The sequence below is a fragment of the Hyperoodon ampullatus genome (assembly GCF_949752795.1).
Source record: "Hyperoodon ampullatus genome assembly, chromosome: X".
NCBI classification, from domain to species: domain Eukaryota; kingdom Metazoa; phylum Chordata; class Mammalia; order Artiodactyla; family Ziphiidae; genus Hyperoodon; species Hyperoodon ampullatus.
The window spans coordinates 64,597,709-64,623,267 of record NC_136913.1 but is presented as its reverse complement, the minus strand read 5'-3'; the positions used below and the strand labels follow the sequence as shown (position 1 = coordinate 64,623,267).

The 25,559-nt window shown below is 44.0% G+C and overlaps 1 protein-coding gene across 2 annotated transcripts; it reads right to left on the bottom strand.

The window, feature by feature from the left end:
• Nucleotides 1-1,647: 1,647 nt before the first annotated feature.
• PBDC1 (polysaccharide biosynthesis domain containing 1) lies at nt 1,648-5,924 on the bottom strand. Of its 2 annotated transcripts, none has more exons than XM_079727866.1 (6): nt 5,893-5,924; nt 5,737-5,802; nt 4,066-4,125; nt 3,424-3,564; nt 2,353-2,464; nt 1,648-2,029 (listed from the first exon to the last, which is right to left on the bottom strand). In XM_079727866.1, exons 1-6 carry the CDS (start codon nt 5,920-5,922, stop codon nt 1,779-1,781), a joined length of 660 nt encoding a protein of 219 aa, XP_079583992.1. In that variant the 5' UTR covers nt 5,923-5,924; the 3' UTR covers nt 1,648-1,778. The 2 variants fall into 2 exon arrangements, with proteins under 2 accessions (XP_079583992.1, XP_079583993.1); XM_079727867.1 differs by having other exon boundaries at nt 5,896-5,923.
• Between the last annotated feature and the right edge of the window lie 19,635 nt (nt 5,925-25,559).

Below are 25,559 nucleotides of genomic sequence, written 5' to 3'. Positions count from 1 at the left end.
AGGACTACAATCTCATCTGAGGCTTGAGTTCCTCTCCCAAGCTCACCAGTTGTTGGCAAAATTCAATTCCTTTCAACTGTAGTAGACTCCCCATTTTCTTGCTGGCTCTCAGCAAGTGGGAGCACTGTCAGCTCCCAACTGCCACCCTCAGCTCTTTGCCACATGGCCCCCTTCTCTCACACATCTGTTTGCTTCTTCAAGGCCAACAGAACATCTGCTACTGCTTGTCTCCTTTAAGTACTCGCTTGATTAGGCCAGATCCACCCAGGATATTGTCCCTTTTGATCAACTCTAAATCAAATGGTTAGTGTGAAGTGTTCTGTGTTGTTATTCCCCCTTTTTCCCAGTTTTTATAACCTAGTTCTTAGACAGATGCCTCTTGTTCTAAAGCAGTCTATCAACAATATGTTTCATATTCTCTGTAAAATCAAAGAGAAAGTTAATACAGTAAAGCATGTTCTTCATCTCAAAAAGTCTGCCTCATAGGATATATTTAACTCTTACCTTTTAAAAAAAACGTATTTTTATAAAATGAAAACTTTAACAGATGTTTTAAATATTTTTAAAAACTGGCCAAAGAGAATTCATGGAGAAACCTATTTGCTTTGTGCACAATCGTTGCTGCTGACTGTGCATTTCTAGTGCAGCTCTTGCCTAGGGGACAACTGATCAATTAAGTTTAATTTTTGTCTCCTCCTGTGTCCACTGAGAAAAACAAGTCTCATTCACCCTCCTCTCCTCTGGTAAATCTTTTCTTGCATGATCATGCTGTGGTTAGACTATTTACTGTATGCACTATGAACACTGCAGCTTTCTCTAGCTAGTTTTAGCAAACAAAGTCAGTATGTCTATGGGGACATGCACAAATCTATACATTTGTAAAGATAACTGAAAACATGCACTCTTAAAAGTCATTAGATGAGAAGGAATATCCCCCCATCCATATAAAATCAATTGGTCTATTTTTGGAGTCTGACAAAATCCCATTTAGAAATATGTTCGTTTTGTATTAATGTATAAATGTGTGCTATTGTCCACAGCATTATAAAAGGAAAGCCACTCTACCAGGCTTTATATTTATTAATTTATGCTATATTTTAGGTAACAACTTGGTTACAAGAGAGAAGCAGGTACTGAGTAGTTTCAGTCTCCTGCTCCTTTAATGTGAACTGGCTGTGTTCACTAGTGTGACAGGTTCAGGCTGCTGCTGTTATCCCCATAGAGTATTTATCAAATCTTTTGAGAGATACATCAAATGAAATCAGAAAGCTAGAGTCACCCAAATGGCAAGAGTCAATTCTTATGTAAGGACTTCTAATCCAAAACCGTGTACAACTTTACAGGTTTGAGAGAACTTCACTACAGGAAATAGTGAGAAGCATTAAGAAATAGGCATAAATCATTTTATATAAGACATAACAAAGAGATTATGTACCTAAAAAAAAATCAAGTGTCAAATAATTTTCAATACCTTTTAAAAGTCAATCACAGGCATATAGTCAGAAGAACCAAAAGAAATTTATTTACAAAATTTCTTACTTGACTGGTGGTGAGAAGCAAGAAACCATCAACTAAGACCCCACTAATAGTGTTAAAGCCAGTTCATACAAGAGAACAACCACTGCAGCTCCTGATGATTAGGCCAGAAAGATGTCCTTCTGCATGTCCTTCCAGTGAACAAGGAGATACATTTGACCATAGGGGCCTGTGCAAGTAGCATCATGGTACTTGTAGGCTCAGATGAATCACAGCTTCTAGAGTGCTGTTCCCTGTCTACCTTACATAGCTGTTTCACCACTTTTGTTGATTTCTTTGTAGGCTTCTTTCTCTTTTTCTCCTCCTTTGTTGATTTTCTCCTTTTCTCCTTCTCTGTTGGCTCCTTTCTCTTCTCCTCCACTGTTGGCTCCTTTGTCTCCTCTATTGTTGGCTCCTTTCTCTTCTTCTTTGTCCTGAACACTGGTGTAAACTGCTTTGTTATAACCTTCCCGGTTCCGAGCAATTTCAATGGCAAAAAATTGTATCCTGGGTGCTGAAAGGTGAATAGAATTGATTATTTGTCCTAGTCACAGTTACTTCTCTAAACCTACTGGAAATCTATTGACAAAGCTGAACTAACATGCAAAGCATTCAAGTATAGTCATAAGATTCAGAGATGTGAATTCTAATCCTATACTAAATGATGCTGAAAATACTTATCTTACCTCACAGTTACTCAAGACACAGTAATATGATCTTTACAGATATAACAAATAAAATGATTCCCAAACTAACTATTCATGTCATTGATTCATCAGTAAAACCAGATCCCTCACTCTCTTTATACAGAAACAATCCCAGAGGCAAGAAACTCACCAAAGATGGTATTTTCCTCAGTGTAGCCCTGAGAACAGTTCAGTCGCAGCAAAGTACCATAGTTGAAGTCTTCTACAACCCCATCAAACTTCAAACAGAATGGTCTCCACTTCTGTAAAGGCAAAAAAGGTATCTTAGCTAAAAAATGCAGGAGGCTGGTGAAGTCAGGCCAGGAGAGGGGCTTCCGTTTCCCCAGTAAGGAAAGTAACCACAGTGAAAGAGACTAGAATTGAGCTGATTGCTAGTTTCACTAGCAATGAGTTTCTGCGTTATCTTTGGTATCTTTAGGCTGGTATTTCCCAACATGAACAATATTTTAATCTGATAAAATACTTAAATCCTTGACTAGAGAATTAAATTTTAATTTCTTAAGTATATTCTCCGTTTTAAGTTATTGGCTAGTTCAGCCCAAAATGGTTATTCATCCCCACTGAAGCACAAATGAGACAAAGAAGGTAGGAATTTGGCCCAAAGTCACAAAGTTAAATATTAAGAAAGAAGTCCATCCAATAGAGGCAATTTTCCAAAGATCAGTAACAGCCTGCTTAGAGTTAAAAGTTTACATTCCTCATAAGCCAAGAGTCTACCCTCAAGGAAAAAACTTTCCTAACTATAAGAGTTTTAGTGCTCTGTAAACGTATAATGTAATCAAGCAAGCAGTGCAAAACACACGTTTTCCAATTATCCACAGCCTGTGATAATATGATCTTAAATCCAGAGAATCCAAACACCCCTCCGTACTCTATTTGCCAACCCTCTATCTAAGCCTTCTGGCTAAAGTACTCACATAAATAAATTTATTCCTTCTCCCTTGAAAGAGCTAGGTGGGTAAGGATGAAAGGTCCAAATCAAAGGGGGAAAAAAAATAGATTCAATGAAAATGAAAAATCCATAAACCAGAAAAACATTCATTTAGTAACACATTAGTTAATTACAACTACATAAAAGCCCTGTTGCTTTAGGTATTTGCCTTAAAACAAACCCCCCAAAAGTTTAAATGTCTAAAAATGTATTCACAGCCAATAATCGTTGGTCAGATGCTAGGCAATATTTAAAAGAGAGAATTCTTACCTCTTTAGCTGCTTCTGATTTGAGCTCTTCTGGGTCCAATACATCTATCCTGAGCTTCTTAAAATTTTCCCGAAACTCAGAATAGATTTGGTCATCCACTTTGGTGAGTTTCAGGAACTGTGGGTCAACTGATGAAATCAGCTGCCAGACAGTAAGAAAACATAAAGATGCTAGTCTCTAATTTACTATATTTCTGTCCCCTCTTCCCCAGAAAATCCTCATGGTTCTCAGGGCAGAAGAGTACATTAGAAAATATAGACACCCTAGGTCCCAGATGAAATCATGACATAATTTTAAAGGGCCATAATATACTACAGTCCCTTCCACCAATTCAAACCCCTTTGGCCCTATTAATGTCTGGCTATTACCCTCTGTGGATTATTCATTCAGTCAACAAACATTTATTTAGTGCCTACTATGGGCCAGGCATCCTTTTGTGGGTTAGCAACACAACACTGGGCAGAGAAGCACAACTCCTCACTGTCAAAGCAAAATTGACTTCCATGCCCCAGTTCTCCTTAGAGTAATAAAAATTATCTCCAAAACACAACTGTTTAACTTGCTGAGAATGGTGATTAGCAGAGCACAATATGCTGAAATTACATGTTTAATTCTGCTTAACAATGAAGACAGTCAACTCACTTTGTAGTAGACTTCAGCATGCTGCATTGCTCTCATGGCCCAAGCCATCTCAATATCAGGCTGCAAAGGAGTGAAGAACGCCAGGTCAGAAATCACCCAATCTTGCTACTAGAGAACAAATTAAGGAAGTCTGTGGATGTCTAGTTAATGCTCAAGAGGGCTACCAAGCTTGGTGTTCCTGTCAAAGGTTAAAAACTGGACTAAGGTTGAATTCTCTTGGAACTTGTTGCCTCCTCCTCTGTAAAATGGGATAATCTTAGGCTTTAAAGGGAGGCTGTATGTGAAGCTCTGGGCAATTGGTATAGTGATTGCTGACTAATATTTCTGTACTTGGGAGGGATTTATCCATAGCTTTCTTGCCTCCTGATCGAGTGTTTGTTGTAGCTGTCTTCATCTGTGATTGTAGATCTACAGAGTTGGGAGAGAAACACTACAGGAAGAGGCAAACGAAGAGATAAGGGGCCCTTTTAGGTGGAAACACCTTTTTTTGTCTTGTTGATGCTGGTACCTGGCATACAAGTGACCAATAAAAGATTCTGGATGTTAAAAAAAAACTGGACTAATAAGTTTGGACAATATAATAATTCTTTTGTCTTTATGACAACCAAAGGAAGCTACCTACACAGTCTAATAAACAAAATGAGCCACTGGCTGTCTTTTCCCAGCAGCTAGTGAAAGTGTAGAAGACTACATAAAGCAGTAGATAAATCACTTTCTCAGGACTGAGTTAAATTACTGTAAAACTGAAATACCCACGTACACCACTGAGTTGTTAAGAGGACAGAGTAAGATAACAGAAGTAATATTACTCTTCATTTTTAAGAATGTACAATGTCATAATCATCATGTGTGTTCATCAGATAGCCAATTTCCTATCCTACAACACTTAGAAATGAATCAATATCGTAAAGCAGGCTAGGTTATAATAAGCCTTACCAAGTACCTGTTCCACTGGAATCTCCCACTCCAACTAGATGGATCTATTTCACTGACCCCAGAAGAAAATTTGCATTTTTACCTCCATGCCTTAGACCATGCCCTTTTCCTGACTGCCAATCCATATCTTTTGTTCACTTACACTTTGAGGATCCAGTTCCACATCCACTTCCTCAGCAAAGTCTTCCTTTACTGTCTGGGTCCTTAGGGGTTTCTTCTTTGGCTAAACTCCTTTGGATCTTATGCCCTGATTCACTAATCTACCATACATCACATTATTATTTGAGTGTTATTACTATTTTCATGTCCGTGTGTCTTATAACTCAAAATACATCATGTGCTTTCTCCTCAAGGATCTAAACCAGATACACCATAAGCCAGTGCAACTTTACTGCACAATGGAGTCACCCGGGGACCTTTAAAAATACTGATTCCTGACTCTAACCACCCAGATACTGTGATTTAGTTGGGATGGATTGCGACCTGAACTTCGAGATATTTAAAAGCTTCCCAGGTAACTCTAAAGTACAGCACAGTTTGGGAACTACTCCCATTGACGTTAGTCCTGCGTTTGCGGACCAAAAGGATTAGAATTAATTGAAAGGAGCATTTTCTGGCAGACGTGGCGAGAGTCTACGGAAGCCATCTGGGTAGGAGGGTTACAATTTCGTGGCGGGCCCTGCAGACATCCCAGGATAGCTGCGTGCGTGGAAACTGTGGGTGAGTCATACTCACATCGTTGCCGTACGACTCGGCTGGGAGAGAAACATCGTGCGCCAGAGACGACAGTTCCCCGGAAACCTGGGAAAGGAAAAAGAGATAGGGAAGGAGAGTTCGAGTTTCGACCCAGCTCGGCTTCCCCACTCACCCGATCCCAGAGCAGCGTCTCACCACCTCATCATTTCCACTGATCGCCTCCATGTTGCAGCCCACAAGGCGTCGCTCCGGTTCCCCGGAAATGACGTTTTGCGCGCTCCTTCCGCAGTTCCCAGTTCATTGAAAAGGGACGACCCGCAAGAGTGGCTTTCATCCGATTGCGGCTGCGCATGCGTGCACTCTCACTCGCCTGGAGGCAGTACTTCCTTGCCCCTCCTCATACGCCTTGCGCAAAGGTGTGGCTTTGTTGTGTACTCTGGGCTGCTTGACGGCCAGGAGGTGGTTGAACAGTCAGTAGTATCTGCGATGAACATGGGAAAAGACTGAGTTAAAATAATGCAACTTTCCCATCCCCACTGCGCTGAGGGCCCTGCAGAGATTCGAATTTACATTCTCCACTTGTGCTTGGACGCGCATTCAGACGGGGACACAACACACAGTTCCCAAAACCCCAACCACGGATTAAGTTACAAGCAGGCACGCAGCTAGGAAATGGAGTAAATAGTAGATCAAGGAAGAATTATTCTGTTAAGGTGATAAGTTTACCGTGAAGATTTCGTCTTCTTCCACTGGTGTCTAACTTCCCCAAGAATTAGTCACCTTGGATCATGGGCCAGTCATCAATCATGATTTTGGGGGAGCACATGGACTTTGTATGCTGAATACTAGAGAGTTGAGACTTTACCCTAAAAGCAATGGGAAGCTACTGAAGGCCTTTAAGTAGACCAGCCTCATGATCAAACTCAAGTTTTAAGAAGGTCACTGAAGCACCCACTGGAAGATAAATTTGAGGAAGGCAAAATTGGAGGCAGAGAGACTAACTTGGAGGCACTGGGTGATTAAAAACCTCAGCTGAGGCACTGACAGTTGAGATGGACGTTGCCTCCACCTTACGGCTCTTGTGAATAATGTCGCTATGGACATGGGTGTGCAAATATCACTTCAAGACCCTGCTTTCAATACTTTTGGAGTTATACCCAGAAGTGGGATTGCTGGATTATGTGGTAATCATATCCTTAATTTTTTGAGGAACCTCAGGGACTTTTTCAATTATGATGTTAGGTTTAGAGAGGCTTAAGTGTACTGGGGACTTGGCCTTATACAAAAGACGGTCCTGCAGGGTGAGCTAGGTGTATCTCCAGAGAAACAGAATGAAGAGAGGCAGCATAAGCAGGACATTGAGGTGTTCCCGCCAGATGCTTTCTGTTTTCTCTATGAAGCATGAGAGGGCAGCTGAGAGCAAGAGGGAATGTGTTAAAGTCTTGTCTTGAGAAGAATGACTTGAGAAGTCCTGCATAGCAGCTCAGAGGAGAGGGAGAAGCAGTCTGACAAGGAGATGGATGGAAGTTTTCAGGGACCAGGTCAAACTAGAGGACATGATTCTTCAGGTATAGCACTCTGTATGTAACCCAGCGGTCTGAATGTAAGATGGGTCATCCAGATGGATGCTAAACGTTAGTGAATGTGGAGGCCTGACCAGGAGGTCAATAGACAACAGGAAAACGGAGGGGTATCCCCAAATGATGGCCAAATCAATGCATAACAAGTGCATATGGATAGAATACCAAAAAACACAAGTAACCTTTTACCTGAGGAAGCACTTAGGTAATTTGCTTTATCTAATATTTTGGTCAGATTCATTGCCTCTAAAATTGTTTTAATCTATTAGAATGTATAGTATGTGCATGGTTTGAGTGTTAGGACTTTTTTTTTTAAATAAGGGAACTTCTCACCATTCAAGTACTCACAGCCTTAGATACTTGCAGAGACCAAGAATTGGGTCCTCACAAGACTGGAAAAGCCAAATGCTTCTGTAACCCCAAAGAGCAGGAGATAAAACTGTCACCCAGAGCCTTTCCGACTGCCAGGCAAAGGAACCAGCCCAGGCAGAGGTATCAGAAAAAGCACTGGCCTTTGTGCCCATACCTATTGTTTCACATGGACTCAAAATAGCTGGATGTTAAAATAAGAGAAAGAGGAATGTGCCAGGAACAAAAGGCAGTACATAGAAGGGGAGAGGTGGTGGACTTCAAGAACTATATCGAGGAAAGAAAGACCTTTTGGTGTGGGGTAAGAAAACTGGAGATGGAAGTCCACTGGGATGATTCCCTCTCTTTTCTGGAAGGGTACCACTGAGTTGACCTTCAGCTTCCTTCTAAGGCAGGTGATGTAGACATGCCATGTGTGGAGCCAAAGGCATCACCACTCCTGACTAAGGTGCTGAGGTGTCTGTAATGACAGGGATAACAGGGGTGTGGAGAAGATGAAAGCTATAATTGCTGGAGCTAGGGTGCCATGGGGTAGAGGAAGGCATCTCACATTATTGAATATAAGTTTGTCAGTGGCAAGGCAGTTGGGTGAGTGCTGCTATTTGCAGGAGGTGAAGCCATGTAGACACTCCCTAAAAATATGGATCACATGATCTTGGTGGCTGTCAGACTATACGGGGAAGGCAAACTTGAAGGACCTTGAAACTGGTCATTAAAACCTGGGAGGGAAAATAAGGCTATGGTCAGAAACCGTGTAAGTTCTCCTACTATGAATATATAAAATCTGGATAATAAAAGTGTTTGCTGTGACAGGTGTGGTTCATGGTACCTACAGGGGTTGACCCCTGTCATCTTATGAGGCTGTTTCATGTGAAAACAGGATATTAGAGATGACCTCTCAAGTGATCTTATCCACAGGGTGTGTTCTGTGGTCAGGAGGGAGTGCAACAGTGACCTTAGGATGCCTTCCCAGATTCGAGCTTGTCCCAGAAACCTTGGAGTGACATAGCTTCAAAATACATAAAGCAGAAATTGAAAGAATTACAAGCAGAAATAGACACATCTGTTAAAAGAGTGGTACATTTGAACACGTCTCTCAGCAACTGACAGCTCAAACAGCCAACAGCTTAATAAGAATTTAGAAGTTTTGAGCAACATGTGAACAAACTTGATTTAATGGATAAATCCTGAACCCTGAAACCAATAATTATATAATACACATTATGGTCAAGCATATCTGCAACATGTATAATGAATGTAATATCAGACAAGGTACATCTCAAAAAAATAACACAGTCCAGCTCATGCAGACAGTCTAGAAGCCACAATCGATAGGAAGTAGGGTGTCCTAGGACAATGAGTTCAGCGAGATATTAAACAGGAATTGAGTAGCAACATAGTCAGATCATCTTCAGGGACATGGTTCTTATGGGTTCTTTGTCTATTGGACTACAGACAGGAAAGCAAACTCGGTTGGCCTTGAAACTTGTGAGCAAACTCTTGGAGGAAAAAAACTGGGACTGTGGTCAGAAATCATGTGAGAGAGTATTCTGTGAAAGCAGAAAACCTGATTTACCAAACGTAACAGGGGACAGGTAAAAGAGATGGCTGGTGCCATCTTGCTGAAGTTGTTGCCTATGAGAGTGGTGATCATATTCTAGGACTGTTTTGCGGCCAAGAGAAAGTACAACAGTCCCCTAGGATACCATCCTGGCCAACCTGACACAGTTGTTACAGGAGGTGACACAATGCACTGTGTCCTTTTTGACATGATGAGGGTGGGGGGCTCACAAATCCCTGAATCTTGCTCTGTCTTGGAGTGCATTGGCCAGCAGGGGTTCATATCATGACACTGACACCACCAATACCTCTCCCTTATGGACAGGTACAGCCATTCCCTAGTCTCCATAAGGCCCTCTAAGCTTTGTGTCATGTCCACAATCGCACCTACTTCCTACCTCTTTACCATCAAAAGTAGCTTTAGTGTTCCCAGGGGTGCTGACATAAGTCCTGACCAGCTGCCAGGCTGGCCACGGGCTCCAGCTACTGCTCTTTCGTACCCGATGGACAGATTTGCTTTTCAGGAAGGAAAACTCGAGAAACACCATTCACTATCCATAACACCAGCTATTGATAAACTTAGACCTTGAATTAAAGTCTTAATACCTCTATTTAGTGTTTTTGCCCAGGGTCTCATTCTTTCCTTTCTTTCTTTTCTTAGTATTAAATGGGAAGAAAACTACCTAAGTTGTAGAGTTATTCTGAGATTAATGAGATTAATTAGTGTGGAACCTAACCTAACTTAGGAGACCTGTTCAATTTATGGAACCTATGATTTTTGTATTGTTTTTTATCATTATTAAGCAGCTGTATAAAGAAATGATGGGTTGCTCCCTGCTGCCCCCTGCAGCGCAACAGAAAGTCAGAAGCCTCGCATGATTTCTGAATACCGTGCCAGGGACCTTGAGACGATTCAGGTTCCTTGTCCAGGAAAAAAAAAAAAAGTGAAAAATTGAAAGCAGCAATGTCTTACAAAGAATGGAATCTGAAAAATATGGGATGCACCCTATCAACAGAATTCACAGATAAAATCTGCTCTCTCTAAGGGAACTGGCAGGCAAGTTTGGCCCTTCAACCTTATGCATAGTTAAGAAGCATGTAGAGGTATGGAAGTAGCAACCCTTCTCCCGTGTAGCCTTTGGGGACTCAGAAATTCTAGTATTTTGAGAAACAAGCAATGCAGTCCAGTGAGTCAGAGAAGAAGGTATCTATTCCTAAAAGAAAAGGCTTTCATATTCATGCTTTTTCACTTCTCACTTCTGCTGTCCCTGGTGTGCTGTCCCTGGTGTGCCATTATTGTGTTGCATACAGTATGATAGGCAGACTGGGCCCCCTAAAGCAGACCTGAGACTGAGAAGAGAGCTCTCCAATTACAGGGCTGGATGTCATTTTGCCATCCTACCTAAGATGTATCCTTACCTGAGTGTAGAGACCCTGGTTTACTTTGCAAAGGATGTTTTGAGGTGTCACAAGAGCTTCCCTTTTTGGTATCCCACCTGCAACGCGGCACCATCTCTTTACCCTTAGTGGGATTTACTTTCCACTAGATGTATATTTTATCTCCTCTTTGTGTTTCTCATTTCTTATTGCAGTATATACCTCATGAAATTTTTCATTCAGTCTCCAATATTTTTGATAGCCTGCTCAGAGGTGTACCCATATGTGGTTAAGCCCTAGGTATATGATAATGAATAATGCACGGTAACATTCTTACAAGGCCCTCATCCTAGTGGGAGATATTGTTACGTTAAAACTGATCATTTTTAACAAAAGACAGTAGTAACTGGAATGACAGGAGTTCCAAGGAATCTCTGTGGCTGACGTATATTAGAGGATTCCATGATTATTTGTTGGATGAATGGATCGATGACAATCTATCCAGGGTATTACGGGAAGACAGAGAACGGTTCTAAGTTGTCCTTGGGGCATGGTGGGATCTGCACAACTCCTGAAGTGAACACACCTTGGGCGAAGGTTGGAAGCTTCTCATGCACTGAGTTCCCAGGAAAATCCTGGGAATTTTGATTTAATTTTGTTCACGGGTAAGGGTAGGGAAATAATCATTCTGTTAACTACTGAGTCTGGATCATATGGGACTTAACCTGTACCATACCAGTTGGGCTGTGTGTGGGGGGGTGTGGGGGGGTGCATGCATGCCTGCCTGTGAGTACATGTTTAAGAGAGAAGATGCCTCCCCAGACACACCAGGGGCAGTTCAAGTGATCTGAAATCGGGCCAGATTTAAAATCACCTCCTCCTTGGAAATTATCAACCCTACTCTTCTGCTCAGCCTCGGGGCCGTGATGCTTTATGGTGAAACTATGTCATCTTTTATTTCAGACGCACTTGAGTTTTACTATCTGGGTGGCCTTAGCCAGGTTTCTGAAGCTCACTGAGCCTTGGTTTCCTTACTTCAAAAGTGGAGGCTAGGGCCTCCCTGGTGGCGCAGTGGTTGAGAGTCTGCCTGCCGATGCAGGGGATACGGGTTCGTGCCCCGGTCTGGGAGGATCCCATATGCCGCGGAGCAGCTGGGCCCGTGAGCCATGGCCGCTGAGCCTGCGCATCCGGAGCCTGTGCTCCGCAACGGGAGAGGCCACAACAGTGAGAGGCCCGCGTACCGCAAAAAAAAAAAAAAAAAAAAAAAAAAAGAATTATGTAATCAGGGAACATACGAGCTCTTAGCACAGGACCTGGAAGCTAGTGAATGCTCAGTAAATTCTAGATTATTCAGATCGTCATGGACTCTGCAGACATAGCTCAGACTGAGGCTCTGAGATCATTTTCTGCAGCAGTTCCTTTGTTCCACATCTGCTGAGGGAGAAGGAGGCCTGCGATGAGTGAAGGAGAGAAGTAGGCATAAGTTAGCCCTGATACTTGTGGGTCCAGCTGCAACTTCCTGGTGCTGTGGTGAGCTAGGGCTGTGGTTGGGTTTAGACCCCAAGTCATGCCTGTCTTGCTTCAGTGTGTCACAACTTTTCCTCCAGGGAAGCTCTGAAAGTTCCATTAAGCAAGCACAATACCAGGGTGTTATAGCCAAGGCTTTGGGCTTTAGAGGCAGCAGCGATGGGTGTCAAGCAGAAAAATGAACTGAGCCCATGGCTGGTCTCTCTGTATAGTCACTGTTCTCTCTTTCCATTCTTTCCTTCCTTTGTCTTTATTTACTCTTTCGTCACACCCTGGGTGGGGCTGCTGAGTATGTTGATGCAGAACTCACTAGGAGTTCTGCAGCAGCCAGAGAAGAGGCAGGGATGAGACGGGTGATGATCCTGTCCTGCTGACCTGGTGCTGACCCTGTTCTGACTCAGCCACATCTACAGGAGATTTCAGGGTTCTGGACACAAGTATCACCAGTAGATTTCTCTGAGAGTGGCTCCTGTGGTGCTTGGTGACACGGGGCACCCTTTGTTCTGACCACAGGCCCACCAGCGGCCCTAATCACTGCCATGAGAGGGAGCCGTTTGGGATGTGATGAGCGAGTTGCACTGCTTCATCACTCTAATGGAAACAGCTCTTTCAGTGTTTACTCTCATTCCCTCATTGGATTCATATTGGGTCCTATGGGGGCTGGGCCAGGAGGCAAACCTGAGTAAGGGATAGAGTCCTCTCTTCAGAATCACCACTTGCTCCTAGTGGGCCAAGCTGGGCTTCCTGGCTCTTTCTTCCTTAGGATGTCATTGCCTAGTATCCTTTGCAGTCCCTACATCAAATAGTCCTCTGAACGGAAAGAAATGGTATCTCACTGTGACCCAAATTTTTTATTGCCTGACTCACTGTGAGGTTAAGCATCTTTTTCCACGAAGGGTGGGGTGTGTGGGAGGGGGGCAAGGAGGCCATTTCTGCCAGTCACCGCACACACTCGGCAATGCCTGGAATGCAGCAAGGGACACAATTTAATCTCATGGTAGTAGGATACCTGCTACATTATCTTACTTCCCTAGAAAAGAGAATACTGGGAAGCAACTTAAGTACTAAGCGTGATTATACATGGGTCGTGGAATTATGGGTGATTTTTTATTCATTCTGGTAACCTTCCCCTACTTTCAATGTTTTCTTCGGTGAGGATGTCAAGTCCATATGGTGGGTTAAATGCAAAAACAAGATCTGGGATGAAGGGCTGGCAGTGCAGGTCAGAGAAGACTGAGTGAACTGGCTCAGGAAGCATTGCCTGAGGCCATTCCCTGAGGTAAAAAAGAAGTTAGAGAGAGAAACCTTTTGGGCCTTGACCCTGAACCGTCAGGTAATAATTCATGGCCCTCAAACTATTTGTGCCCCCATTGGCTTCCCTGTGTACCTCCAAATTGATGAAATCCCATACCACAGATACCAGGGGCCCGGATTTCCAAGGATTCATTTGTTAGAATGTTTTGACCTGACCAGGGCATTTTTCAGGTGGTTCTGGGGATCGGTCCTCTAGGCAGCATCCTCTTAGGTGGAGAAGGCTCGGAGATGTCACAGTGCCATTGAAGGTATAGCCTCTCCTGTATTTCATACTCCACTTCCCCATCCTGGGTTAGCAGTGCAGGCTGTGGGAGCTAACCCAAGTAGGGAGGGGACAGTCATACTGCATAGGCTGGAGGAGGGAACCTTGGAAGTGTCTTGGATTCACCTGGACAGAGAAAACCACAGATGCATGGATACAAGGGTGATGATTGTTGTTATCTAGAAAGGGCCCAGTAAGTCGGCTCACAGCTTCTTTTTCTGGAGGGCAATATGGATGTGCCAGGATAGAAGTAGGTGTCATCACAAGTCTAATAGTCTCAGTGGTGGCTGGTGATTGTATTTCTTCTCAGAGGGTGAGCTGTAGAACGAGAATTTGGCATTGACCAGACAGATACACCTGCCATGCTGTTGGTAGAAAGTGTAACAATATACAGAGTATTTGTGGATGTGACTGACAGATATGCCTTATTCAAATGTTGGCATGTACAAGGGGTAAGCTGACTTAGAGAGACATCATCTCTTGCCATCAAAAGCTGGGTTAAGGAAAAAAAAAATCTGTGGCCGTGGTCATGTAACATGGGGCTCGATCCCCCCAGAAGCAGAAGCCTTTATTAAAAGTATAATCTGATTCCTGTTTGACTAGGGGCAGAGAGAGTGAAGTGCAGCGAGAGCGAGGAGACCGTGGGAGAGGAAGGCAGAGAGTTAACCAGGAATTACATCCGATAGATAGTCCTTTACAGGCTAAGGACTGGGCTTTTACTCTGGTTGAGATCAGAAGCCGTTGGAGGGCTTTGAGCTGAGGAATTACACAGCTTATAAAATACATCAACACAAAAGAAAATCAAAGTTAAAAAAATACGTTGGATGAGGAAATCAAGGCCAAATTAAAATGAGGAGGGAGGTCTAATCAGATGACTGATTTCAACACAAAGTGCATGCCATAAGGCTCTATACATTTACTGCCACTTGGCCACAGATGTGGATCTAAGTTTTCTAGCTGCCCAGATGGAAAGAGGGAAAGGTGATCGTCAGCAGGAGTCACAGTAACCCTGAGTTCAAACCTGAACTAACTGTGCGGGAGGAGCAACCATGCTTTTCCCTGAGATGAGTTTCTCCCATGAGTCATCCTAGGGAGGTTACTGTATATCGAGTGAACTTCGTCTTCAACGTTGTCCTAACACCAGACACAACAGGTACATTCATGGAGATATTTTTTACAACACCCTCAGTGTGAGCACAGTTAGGCAAAAGTAGTTTGTTTCCTTAAACCTCACCACCACCACCACCAACAAATTGTTTGTGAACAATGTTCAGTTATTTATGGGTGTCTTCCGGTGTTTTGTTTGTTTTGCTGTTTGGTGTGCTATTTATTGCCTGCTTTTGTTCCTTAGGTTTTTTACCCTTTGCCTGTTATGTGTGTTAGAGATATTTTTCTTTGTCTTGGGATTTTGTCAATGATGGTACAACCATATGGGGGAAACTGAGGAAATACACAATTTTGTGGGGCACATTAACATCTCCCGCTCATTCTTCACTGGATCCAAAAAAGTCAAGTAAAGATGGAGGATGTTGGTAATGTATATTTATTCATTCAACAAACATTCATTGAGCACCTACTACTAGCCAGTCACTACAGGGATAAATTAGTGAACAATCGGACACACATACTAAAAACAACAACAACCAAAACAGAGGGCTTGAAGAGCTTGCCTTCTAGTGGGCAGAGACAAGCAAACAATCGTAATAAGGAAATAAATCACATAATGTGTTGAAAGAACAAAATGCATTCGAGAAAGAATAAAATAAGAGTGTACATAGAAATTGTGTGTGTGTTTGAAATAAGATGTTTAGGGGTAAGCCACATTAAAAGGTGACATTTAATCAAAGACACGAAAGAGATGAGGGAGGTAGCCATGCAGGAAAGAATGTGGGGAAAGACTGTTCCAGGCTGCAAAAACAGATGGTGCCAAAGCCCTTACTTTAGGAGCAGCGAGGATGTCACTGTAACCAAAGGGGAATGAGAAAGGAGGAGAGTGAGGAGAGGACTAGGAGATAAGGTAAGACAGGTAACTAGTGGCCACATTGTAAGCGACTGTAAGGGCTCTTAATTTACCCTGAATGAAATGAAAGCTGTTGGTTTTCAGCAGAGGCATTATATGATCTGATCATATGTTTTAATAGCATTATTCTGGCTGCTGGATTGATTATCAGTGGGGCGGTTTGGTGGGGAGGGGGGAGGGTGAAGCAGGGAAAGAAGTCAGGAAACAATTCCAATAACCTAGGGGAAAAACTGATGGTGGCCTGGAACAGGATGGTGGCAGTGGAGGTGGTGAGAAGTGGTCAGATTCTAGATATATTTTGTAAAAAGAGCTCATCTTTTTACAAAAGATGAGACTTCCTGACAGGTTGAAAATGAAGGGTGCATGAAAGAGCAGAGTCTATGGCACAAAAAAAGTGGGAGGGCAGAGTTACCATTACCTTGGGATGGGAAATACTGAAGGTGGAGAAGGTTTATAGGGGAAGATGAGGGAGTTCAATTTTGGACTTGCTAATTTGGGTTGACTCCTATGCAATTTTCTCCATGAAAACTTGAGAATAGGTCATCAGCTAAGAGTTCAGGGTGGAAGAGGCAATGTTGGAAGTTTGAAGAGAGAAAATAGGTTGTGAAATAGAAGGGTGGGCAGGGAGCGGGGCATGAGAGAAATGAGTAGTTTGAGGATTTGGACTAAAAATCTGGTGGAAAGATGTCTTAGTTTAAATAGAGACATTGGGTGTTCCAAGATCTGACATTGTTCTTTCTCTATGATCCAGGTACCTGAGTCCACCGGTGGAGGGGCAGCTTACCTACCAGCTCCCCAGTGGGTAGGAGGTTATATCTAGGATCACATTACTACTGTTCAGTCTACCCTCTGCCTCAGTGTAGTACACCAGGCAATGTCTTCCTTCATTTTACCCCCAGATGGAGATACTCTGCCTCCCTTTTACCTGAGTTCCATTTGCCAGGAAGGCTGGACATTCTGCAACAGTTCTGAGCCTCCCCTGAGAGCTCCTGGCCTCATACAGAGAATTACACAGATGCTTCGGTCTGTCTGCACTGCTGTGAGCTACAGCGGTGGCCAACCTGAGTTTCCTGTTGTTTCCCTCTTCCTTGAGCTCCATACAGCACCATGCTTCCTAATCACCATTCCCATCAGCACTGCCCGAAGAAGCTCCATGTAGCCACTGAACCTCAACGAGGACAATCTGAATACCCGATAATGAGTGGGATGCATCCTGGTGGGGGTGCATCAGGAGTTACCTTTTGGGTTACTGGTTGCCCCACATATTCCACAGAGGCCTTACAGTGCTGAAACCTACAAAATGAAAATTTTAGAAACACTTTGGCCAGGAGGGCTGGGGATTTAAAGAGCAGCATATCACACTTCTGGACCGTCAGGCCCCAAATAAGGATGTGCTGCAGACATAATACCTCTTCTAGGTGTACATGTTAACTCGTTGCCTTCTCCATGAAGTTCAGGAAGATTAAAAGGGCCATGGAGGTGCCTGGGCACCCTTTCCATTCAACAAAGCCCCCTACCCCTACCCCAGTCAACGGTCAGATACAATCTGTATTCTCCATATCCTCATTTGCCATAAATATAAGGAACACACTCCAAACATCTTATATAGTGAACAGATAGCTTCCTGGCAAAGAGTCCTATATGTCAAACAAACCAGCAATGTGTGCTCTTTAATAGTAGTTTAGCCATTCAGCACATATGGTATTTTACAAATACAAATTTTTAGGCCACGCCCCCCCCCCCACACACACCACATTTGGAGAAACACATTGACATTAATTCGTAGTTTGGTAATACGATCACCCAGGTAAGTCATTCAGAACAAAGTGATCTTGTCCAATATTTCAGAAAATTGTTTTAAGTTATTAAAGGTGATCATATGCTGCTGCCCTTGGTCATTTACTACATCTCATTCAGGCAAAGAATACTGTGAAATCGTCCCTTGGCTCTCCTTTCACTCAAGAAAGAGAGCTTCCAAGTTAAATCTGTCAAGGCTCAGCATTTCTGGAAAGGTATTCAGGAGGAGGAGATGGAGCCTGACACTTGATTTCTCTCTTCATCACCATTATCTTCAGGCAAACATTTGAAAAAGATAAGGAGAGTCAGGGCAATTTAGAATTCTATAGCCTGTCAGCTCTCAGAAATCGGGACTTTAAAGGAGCTAAAACGGCATCTAACCGATAGCTCTGCTCACTTAAGGCACATGAAAGTACAGTATAGCATGGAGCCTTGGTACTCAAAGTATGGTCCACGGACCAGCCCATGAATCAAACTCTGCATGTGATTTGTGAGCACACTGAAGTTTGAAAAGTTCAGCTCTAGTGATGGGTTAAGAGCTGGGGCATCGACTAGCGCAGTGGATCTCCAACTTGAGTGTACATCAGAGTCACCTGGAGAGTGTTTCAAACCACAGGTGACTGGGCCCTGACCCCAGAGTTTCTGATTCAGTAGGTGAAGGGTAGGGCCTGAGGACTTGCATTTCGAACAAGTTCCCAGGCAATGCTGATGCTATTGTTCTGGGGACAACACTTTCAGAAAAAACTGGACTAGAGACAAAGCTGGATGCAAACCATGGCCATATTTGTTTAACCTCAGGTAAGTCTCTTAAACTAAGCCCTAGTTTCCTCCTACGTAAAGTGGAAATAGGGTACCAGTGTTCTGTGTTACTGTGAAGATTAAATGAGGGAACATGGAGAAGGCCCTTGGCACGGGGCCCACCACATGGTAAACCCTGAACAGATGTAGCCAACTGTTGTTGTTGTTGTTGTTATTATTATTGAAAACATACCACGGCAGACATTTCGTCCTCCCCTAACCTCCCTTTTCCCCTGTCTCTACAGAGAATTCTGTCCCCAAAATAATGTAGCTAAATTGCATGCAGAGTACGGACAATCCTAAAGCTCAGTGCTCTGAACATAGAGGACGAATCCTATCATGGCCTGCATTGGGAGAAAAGGCTGGCGCTGATCTTAGAAAGAAGTGAAGATCACAGTCACCTGCAACCTGCTATCCAACACAACGGGGCAAAGTCTTGCCGCTACCCTGGCCTAGACCAGCTGGTGTCCTCGATATTCCCACTCAACACAGTAGGTAGGTGCCCTCTAACAGGACATCAGGGACTCTTTTCAGTATCTAGCTTACACTACGGCAACTAGTCCCACCCTCTCCTTTCCCCTCCCTCCCCCCAACTGGGGCCATTCACTTTGCTTTGTCTATTTACAGTCCTTTTGCCTCAGATTTTCCCCAGGTTGAGACCCTCCGGATATTAGTGTGGACAGTCAAACTGGATCTTACTGTGGCCATTCTTTCGGAAGGCCTATTTTTCCAGCTTCCCTTCACTGTGCACCTCACACCTACAAAAGGAGAACCATAGCTACTGATGATCTATAGCCTTTTAACTCCCCTTTTTCCTCCAGACCCAGGATAACTAAGGGGATCCCACTGCTGTCTACCACAGAATATGCATGCATGCATTCATTCTTTCTTTCACTCAGTTTGTGATGCTGTTGTCAACATGGTTTCACCTGCATACTGAACTTTAGGATTCCTTAAAATATCAAAGTTGTGGTCACTACGTAGGACCTACTGTGTACTATGGACCCACTCCAAACTCTTATTTGCATTTAAAATTCCACTGGCATTCCACTGGTAGTACTGCGGGTCTGTGACAAACTCCTCCATTATAGAAAAACAAAGCCCCACAGTGACCTAATCTAGAAAGATCAGATCCCAGGACCCATAGAGAAAGGAGGCCAGAGGGGAAGGCAGGCCACAAAGAGGAAGGGAATCAGGCTTCCCCACCCTCTGTACTCTTTGGCCTTCAGTGGAAAGAAGCCTTTCAGCTAGGTGCTCGAGGCCCTAACCTAGCAGCTGTTGTCCACACTCTAGTGCCAGCACTTCCTGGTCCTGATCCATTTAGCCCTTCTATCAGAATTTTCTATTCTGATTCTACTTTTGAGAGTCTAGGAGCTACTGCAGGAAACGAAGCAGCAAACATATCTATCTTTTGTGTTAATTCAAGCCTCTGTATTAATAAGGCGTGAAACAATGTAAAACCAGAAAGAAGCTTTCATCCTTAGCAATGTCATCAAAGCCATACAGGACCGCTCCTAATGTCCTCACCTGTAATTTCCTTGAAGAAGCCGAATCTGACCACCCAGTGAAAATGGGTACACAGCCACCGCATTTCTCTCCGTCATATCACCCCGTTTTATTTTCTTACTATCACTTATCACTATCTGAAATTAACTCGGTAATTTATTTATGTTCTGTCTCCACTCACTAGAAGGAATGGTCCCTGAGAACAGGGCCCTTGTGTTCTTCAGTGTCTTGGGTCCCCAGGGTCTAAAACTGTGTCTGGTACATAACCGGTGCTCAGTGAGCATCTGCTTTATCAAAGAACGGATGTACAGATGGCTGGGTGAATGATGCCCTTAAAGGGGGCTCCGGGGCTAGCTGGCTTTCCCTTTCCCTCACTCAAGCACCCAGGCCCCAACCCATAAAGTAAAGGAACAGCAGAAACTTCCCACTAAATATCAACAGCTTGAGGGCCCAGACGACACAGCTGGCTTGGGAAGTCCGTACTACGCTAATGCGCATGTCACCACGGGACTGAACGCGTCCATCTTCGCACTACTCCTCTAGATGACTCTTAGAGTGGGTCCGAGGGCTAACGTCATCCCTCTCCTCGCTTTCAATCGTCCCAGTAATGTCCGCCACCAGGGGGAACATAAGAAACTATCCACGAAATAAACTCAGGCCGCGGGTACGAAAGGGCGGACCGAATTCCGTACGACCCTAAGACAAACGGCCACACTTCCCATCAGCCATTGGCGCTGCCGCCCGGAAGGCAACGCTGGAACTTCCTGCTGCTGTTGCTATGGCTTCGGGGGCGGGTCTTCAGGAGACCGCTCTCCTGCCTGTCAATTGCAATTCCATTTCCGTGGTGCCCCCAGTTAGCAGCTTTGTGGGCGCCCAGGTCTAGCTACCGTCGCTTTCCCCTTCCCGTTTATCTCGCTCAGGTCCCTTAGTGGGCTACTCCGAGTCTAAGAGCAGAGACTGGGCCGCGGAGAGAACGTCCTCCCAAGCCTTCTTCGTCGCTCAGTGAAACTGTGGCCGTTTGATGGCAGCATAACTCCATTAAAGGCGCGCAACTCCGCTCTTCCCCCGCCCTTCGTGTTTGGAAAAAAAAAGGGCTCCTCAGAGTCAAAGCAAAAATTCTTTCTCCACAGAGGCAGGGCTGTTTTAGGGCGGCCTTGTTGCTCTCCCTTCTTTCCTTAAATCTCTGTGCCAATCTGATGGACAGAAGAGTGACAGTAAAATATTTTAAATGTAAGTTGCTGTGATTACCAGCTCGCTTGTAAACTGTCTCGCATATGCCTCTTTTTTTTTTTTTTTTTTTCTTTTCTAAGTAAGCCATTAAGTCTCCTGTAGGGCTTATTTTAACTTTCTTTTGTTGTCCATTAAATGAATCTCAAGTGTATAAATGTTGAAAACTCAGAGAATATCAGTAAGAAGGTAAACATCACCGCCACTCCACTACCCAGAAACGACCACTAGTAATTTTGTGTATTGCCTTTTATAACTGGTTGCATTTTTTTATGTATTATTTTCCCATTCATTAAAGGCTGTTCACAAACAACGTTTGAAAGAGTTTCATCTTATTCCGCATTATCAACATCATACTGTATCGACCACTTTGTACCCTGATATTTTAAAAGTCTCCAAAAATATATGCTTTAAGCTTTCTCCTCTATTCTCATTATTTCTCATTATTAAGAAGCATGTAGAGGTATGGAAGTAGCAACCCTTCTCCCGTGTAGCCTTTGGGGACTCAGAAATTCTAGTATTTTGAGAAACAAGCAATGCAGTCCAGTGAGTCAGAGAAGAAGGTATCTATTCCTAAAAGAAAAGGCTTTTATATTCATGCTTTTTCACTTCTCACTTCTGCTGTCCCTGGTGTGCTGTCCCTGGTGTGCTCTCCCTAGTGTGCCATTATTGTGTTGCATACAGTATGATAGGCAGACTGAGCCCCATAAAGCAGACCTGAGACTGAGAAGAGAGCGCTCCCATTACAGGGCTGGATGTCATTTTGCCATCCTACCTAAGATGTATCCTTACCTGAGTGTAGAGACCCTGGTTTACTTTGCAAAGGATGTTTTGAGGTGTCACAAGAGCTTCCCTTTTTGGTATTCCGCCTTCAACGCAGCACCTTCTCTTTACGCTTAGTGGGATTTACATTCCACTAAATGCATATTTTATCTCCTCTTTGTGTTTCTCATTTCTTAGATGCAGTATATACCTCATGAAATTTTTCATTCAGTCTCCAATATTTTTGATAGCCTGCTCAGAAGTGTGCCCATATGTGTTTAAGCCCTAGGTATATGATAATGAATAATGCACGGTAACCTTCTTACAAGGCACTCATCCTAGCGGGAGATATTGTTACGTTCAAACTGATCATTTTTAACAAAAGACAGTAGTAACTGGAATGACAGGGGTTCCAAGGAATCTCTGTGGCTGACGTATATTAGAGGAGTTCCATGATTATTTGTTGGATGAATGGATCGATGACAATATATCCAGGGTATTCCAGGAAGACAGAGAACGGTTCTAAGCTGTCCTTGGGACATGGTGGGATCTGCACAACTCCTGAAGTGAACACACCGTGGGCGAAGGTTGGAAGCTTCTCATGCATTGAGTTCCCAGGAAAATCCTGGGAATTTTGATTTAATATTGTTCACAGGTAAGGGTAGGGAAATAATCATTCTGTTAACTACTGAGTCTGGATCATATGGGACTTAAATTGTACCATACCAGTTGGGCTGTGTGTGGGGGGGTGTGGGGGGTGCATGCGTGCCTGCTTGTGAGTACATGTTTAAGAGAGAAGATGCCTCCCCAGACACACCAGGGGCAGTTCAAGTGATCTGAAATCGGGCCAGATTTAAAATCACCTCCTCCTTGGAAATTATCAACCCTACTCTTCTGCTCAGCCTCGGGTCCGTGATGGTTTATGGTTAAACTCTGTCATCTTTTATTTCAGAGGCACTTGAGTTTTACTATGTGGGTGACCTTAGGCAGGTTTCTGAAGCTCACTGAGCCTTGGTTTCCTTACTTCAAAAGTGGAGGCTATAGTCACACTTGCCTCACCTACTTGTTTCTATCTTTAAGAATTATGTAATCAGCGAACATACGAGCTCTTAGCACAGGACCTGGAAGCTAGTGAATGCTCAGTAAATTCTAGATTATTCAGATCGCCATGGACTCTGCAGACATAGCTCAGACTGAGGCTCTGAGATCATTTTCTGCAGCAGTTCCTTTGTTCCACATCTGCTGAGGGAGAAGGAGGCCTGCGATGAGTGAAGGAGAGAAGTAGGCATAAGTTAGCCCTGATACTTGTGGGTCCAGCTGCCACTTCCTGGTGCTGTGGTGAGCTAGGGCTGTGGTTGGGTTTAGACCCCAAGTCATGCCTGTCTTGCTGCAGTGTGTCACAACTTTTCCTCCAGGGAAGCTCTGAAAGCTCCATTAGGCAAGCACAATACCAGGGTGTTATAGCCAAGACTTTGGGCTTTAGAGGCAGCAGCGATGGGTGTCAAGCAGAAAAATGAACTGAGCCCATGGCTGGTCTCTCTGTATAGTCACTGTTCTCTCTTTCCATTCTTTCCTTCCTTTGTCTTTATTTACTCTTTCGTCACACCCTGGGTGGGGCTGCTGAGTATGTTGATGCAGAACTCACTAGGAGTTCTGCAGCAGCCAGAGAAGAGGCAGGGATGAGACGGGTGATGATCCTGTCCTGCTGACCTGGTGCTGACCCTGTTCTGACTCAGCCACATCTACAGGAGATTTCAGGGTTCTGGACACAAGTATCACCAGTAGATTTCTCTGAGAGTGGCTCCTGTGGTGCTTGGTGACACGGGGCACCCTTTGTTCTGACCACAGGCCCACCAGCGGCCCTAATCACTGCCATGAGAGGGAGCCCTTTGGGATGTGATGAGCACTTGCACTGCTTCATCACCCCTATGGAAACAGCTCTTTCAGTGTTTACTCTCATCCCCTCATTGGATTCATATTGGGTCCTATGGGGGCTGGGCCAGGAGGCAAACCTGAGTAAGGGATAGAGTCCTCTCTTCAGAATCACCACTTGCTCCTAGTGGGCCAAGCTGGGCTTCCTGGCTCTTTCTTCCTTAGGATGTCATTGCCTAGTATCCTTTGCAGTCCCTACATCAAATAGTCCTCTGAACGGAAAGAAATGGTATCTCACTGTGACCCAAATTTTTTATTGCCTGACTCACTGTGAGGTTAAGCATCTTTTTCCACGAAGGGTGGGGTGTGTGGGAGGGGGGCAAGGAGGCCATTTCTGCCAGTCACCGCACACACTCGGCAATGCCTGGAATGCAGCAAGGGACACAATTTAATCTCATGGTAGTAGGATACCTGCTGCATTATCTTACTTCCCTAGAAAAGAGAATACTGGGAAGCAACTTAAGTACTAAGCGTGATTATACATGGGTCGTGGAATTATGGGTGATTTTTTATTCATTCTGGTAACCTTCCCCTACTTTCAATGTTTTCTTCGGTGAGGATGTCAAGTCCATATGGTGGGTTAAATGCAAAAACAAGATCTGGGATGAAGGGCTGGCAGTGCAGGTCAGAGAAGACTGAGTGAACTGGCTCAGGAAGCATTGCCTGAGGCCATTCCCTGAGGTAAAAAAGAAGTTAGAGAGAGAAACCTTTTGGGCCTTGACCCTGAACCGTCAGGTAATAATTCATGGCCCTCAAACTATTTGTGCCCCCATTGGCTTCCCTGTGTACCTCCAAATTGATGAAATCCCATACCACAGATACCAGGGGCCCGGATTTCCAAGGATTCATTTGTTAGAATGTTTTGACCTGACCAGGGCATTTTTCAGGTGGTTCTGGGGATCGGTCCTCTAGGCAGCATCCTCTTAGGTGGAGAAGGCTCGGAGATGTCACAGTGCCATTGAAGGTATAGCCTCTCCTGTATTTCATACTCCACTTCCCCATCCTGGGTTAGCAGTGCAGGCTGTGGGAGCTAACCCAAGTAGGGAGGGGACAGTCATACTGCATAGGCTGGAGGAGGGAACCTTGGAAGTGTCTTGGATTCACCTGGACAGAGAAAACCACAGATGCATGGATACAAGGGTGATGATTGTTGTTATCTAGAAAGGGCCCAGTAAGTCGGCTCACAGCTTCTTTTTCTGGAGGGCAATATGGATGTGCCAGGATAGAAGTAGGTGTCATCACAAGTCTAATAGTCTCAGTGGTGGCTGGTGATTGTATTTCTTCTCAGAGGGTGAGCTGTAGAACGAGAATTTGGCATTGACCAGACAGATACACCTGCCATGCTGTTGGTAGAAAGTGTAACAATATACAGAGTATTTGTGGATGTGACTGACAGATATGCCTTATTCAAATGTTGGCATGTACAAGGGGTAAGCTGACTTAGAGAGACATCATCTCTTGCCATCAAAAGCTGGGTTAAGGAAAAAAAAAATCTGTGGCCGTGGTCATGTAACATGGGGCTCGATCCCCCCAGAAGCAGAAGCCTTTATTAAAAGTATAATCTGATTCCTGTTTGACTAGGGGCAGAGAGAGTGAAGTGCAGCGAGAGCGAGGAGACCGTGGGAGAGGAAGGCAGAGAGTTAACCAGGAATTACATCCGATAGATAGTCCTTTACAGGCTAAGGACTGGGCTTTTACTCTGGTTGAGATCAGAAGCCGTTGGAGGGCTTTGAGCTGAGGAATTACACAGCTTATAAAATACATCAACACAAAAGAAAATCAAAGTTAAAAAAATACGTTGGATGAGGAAATCAAGGCCAAATTAAAATGA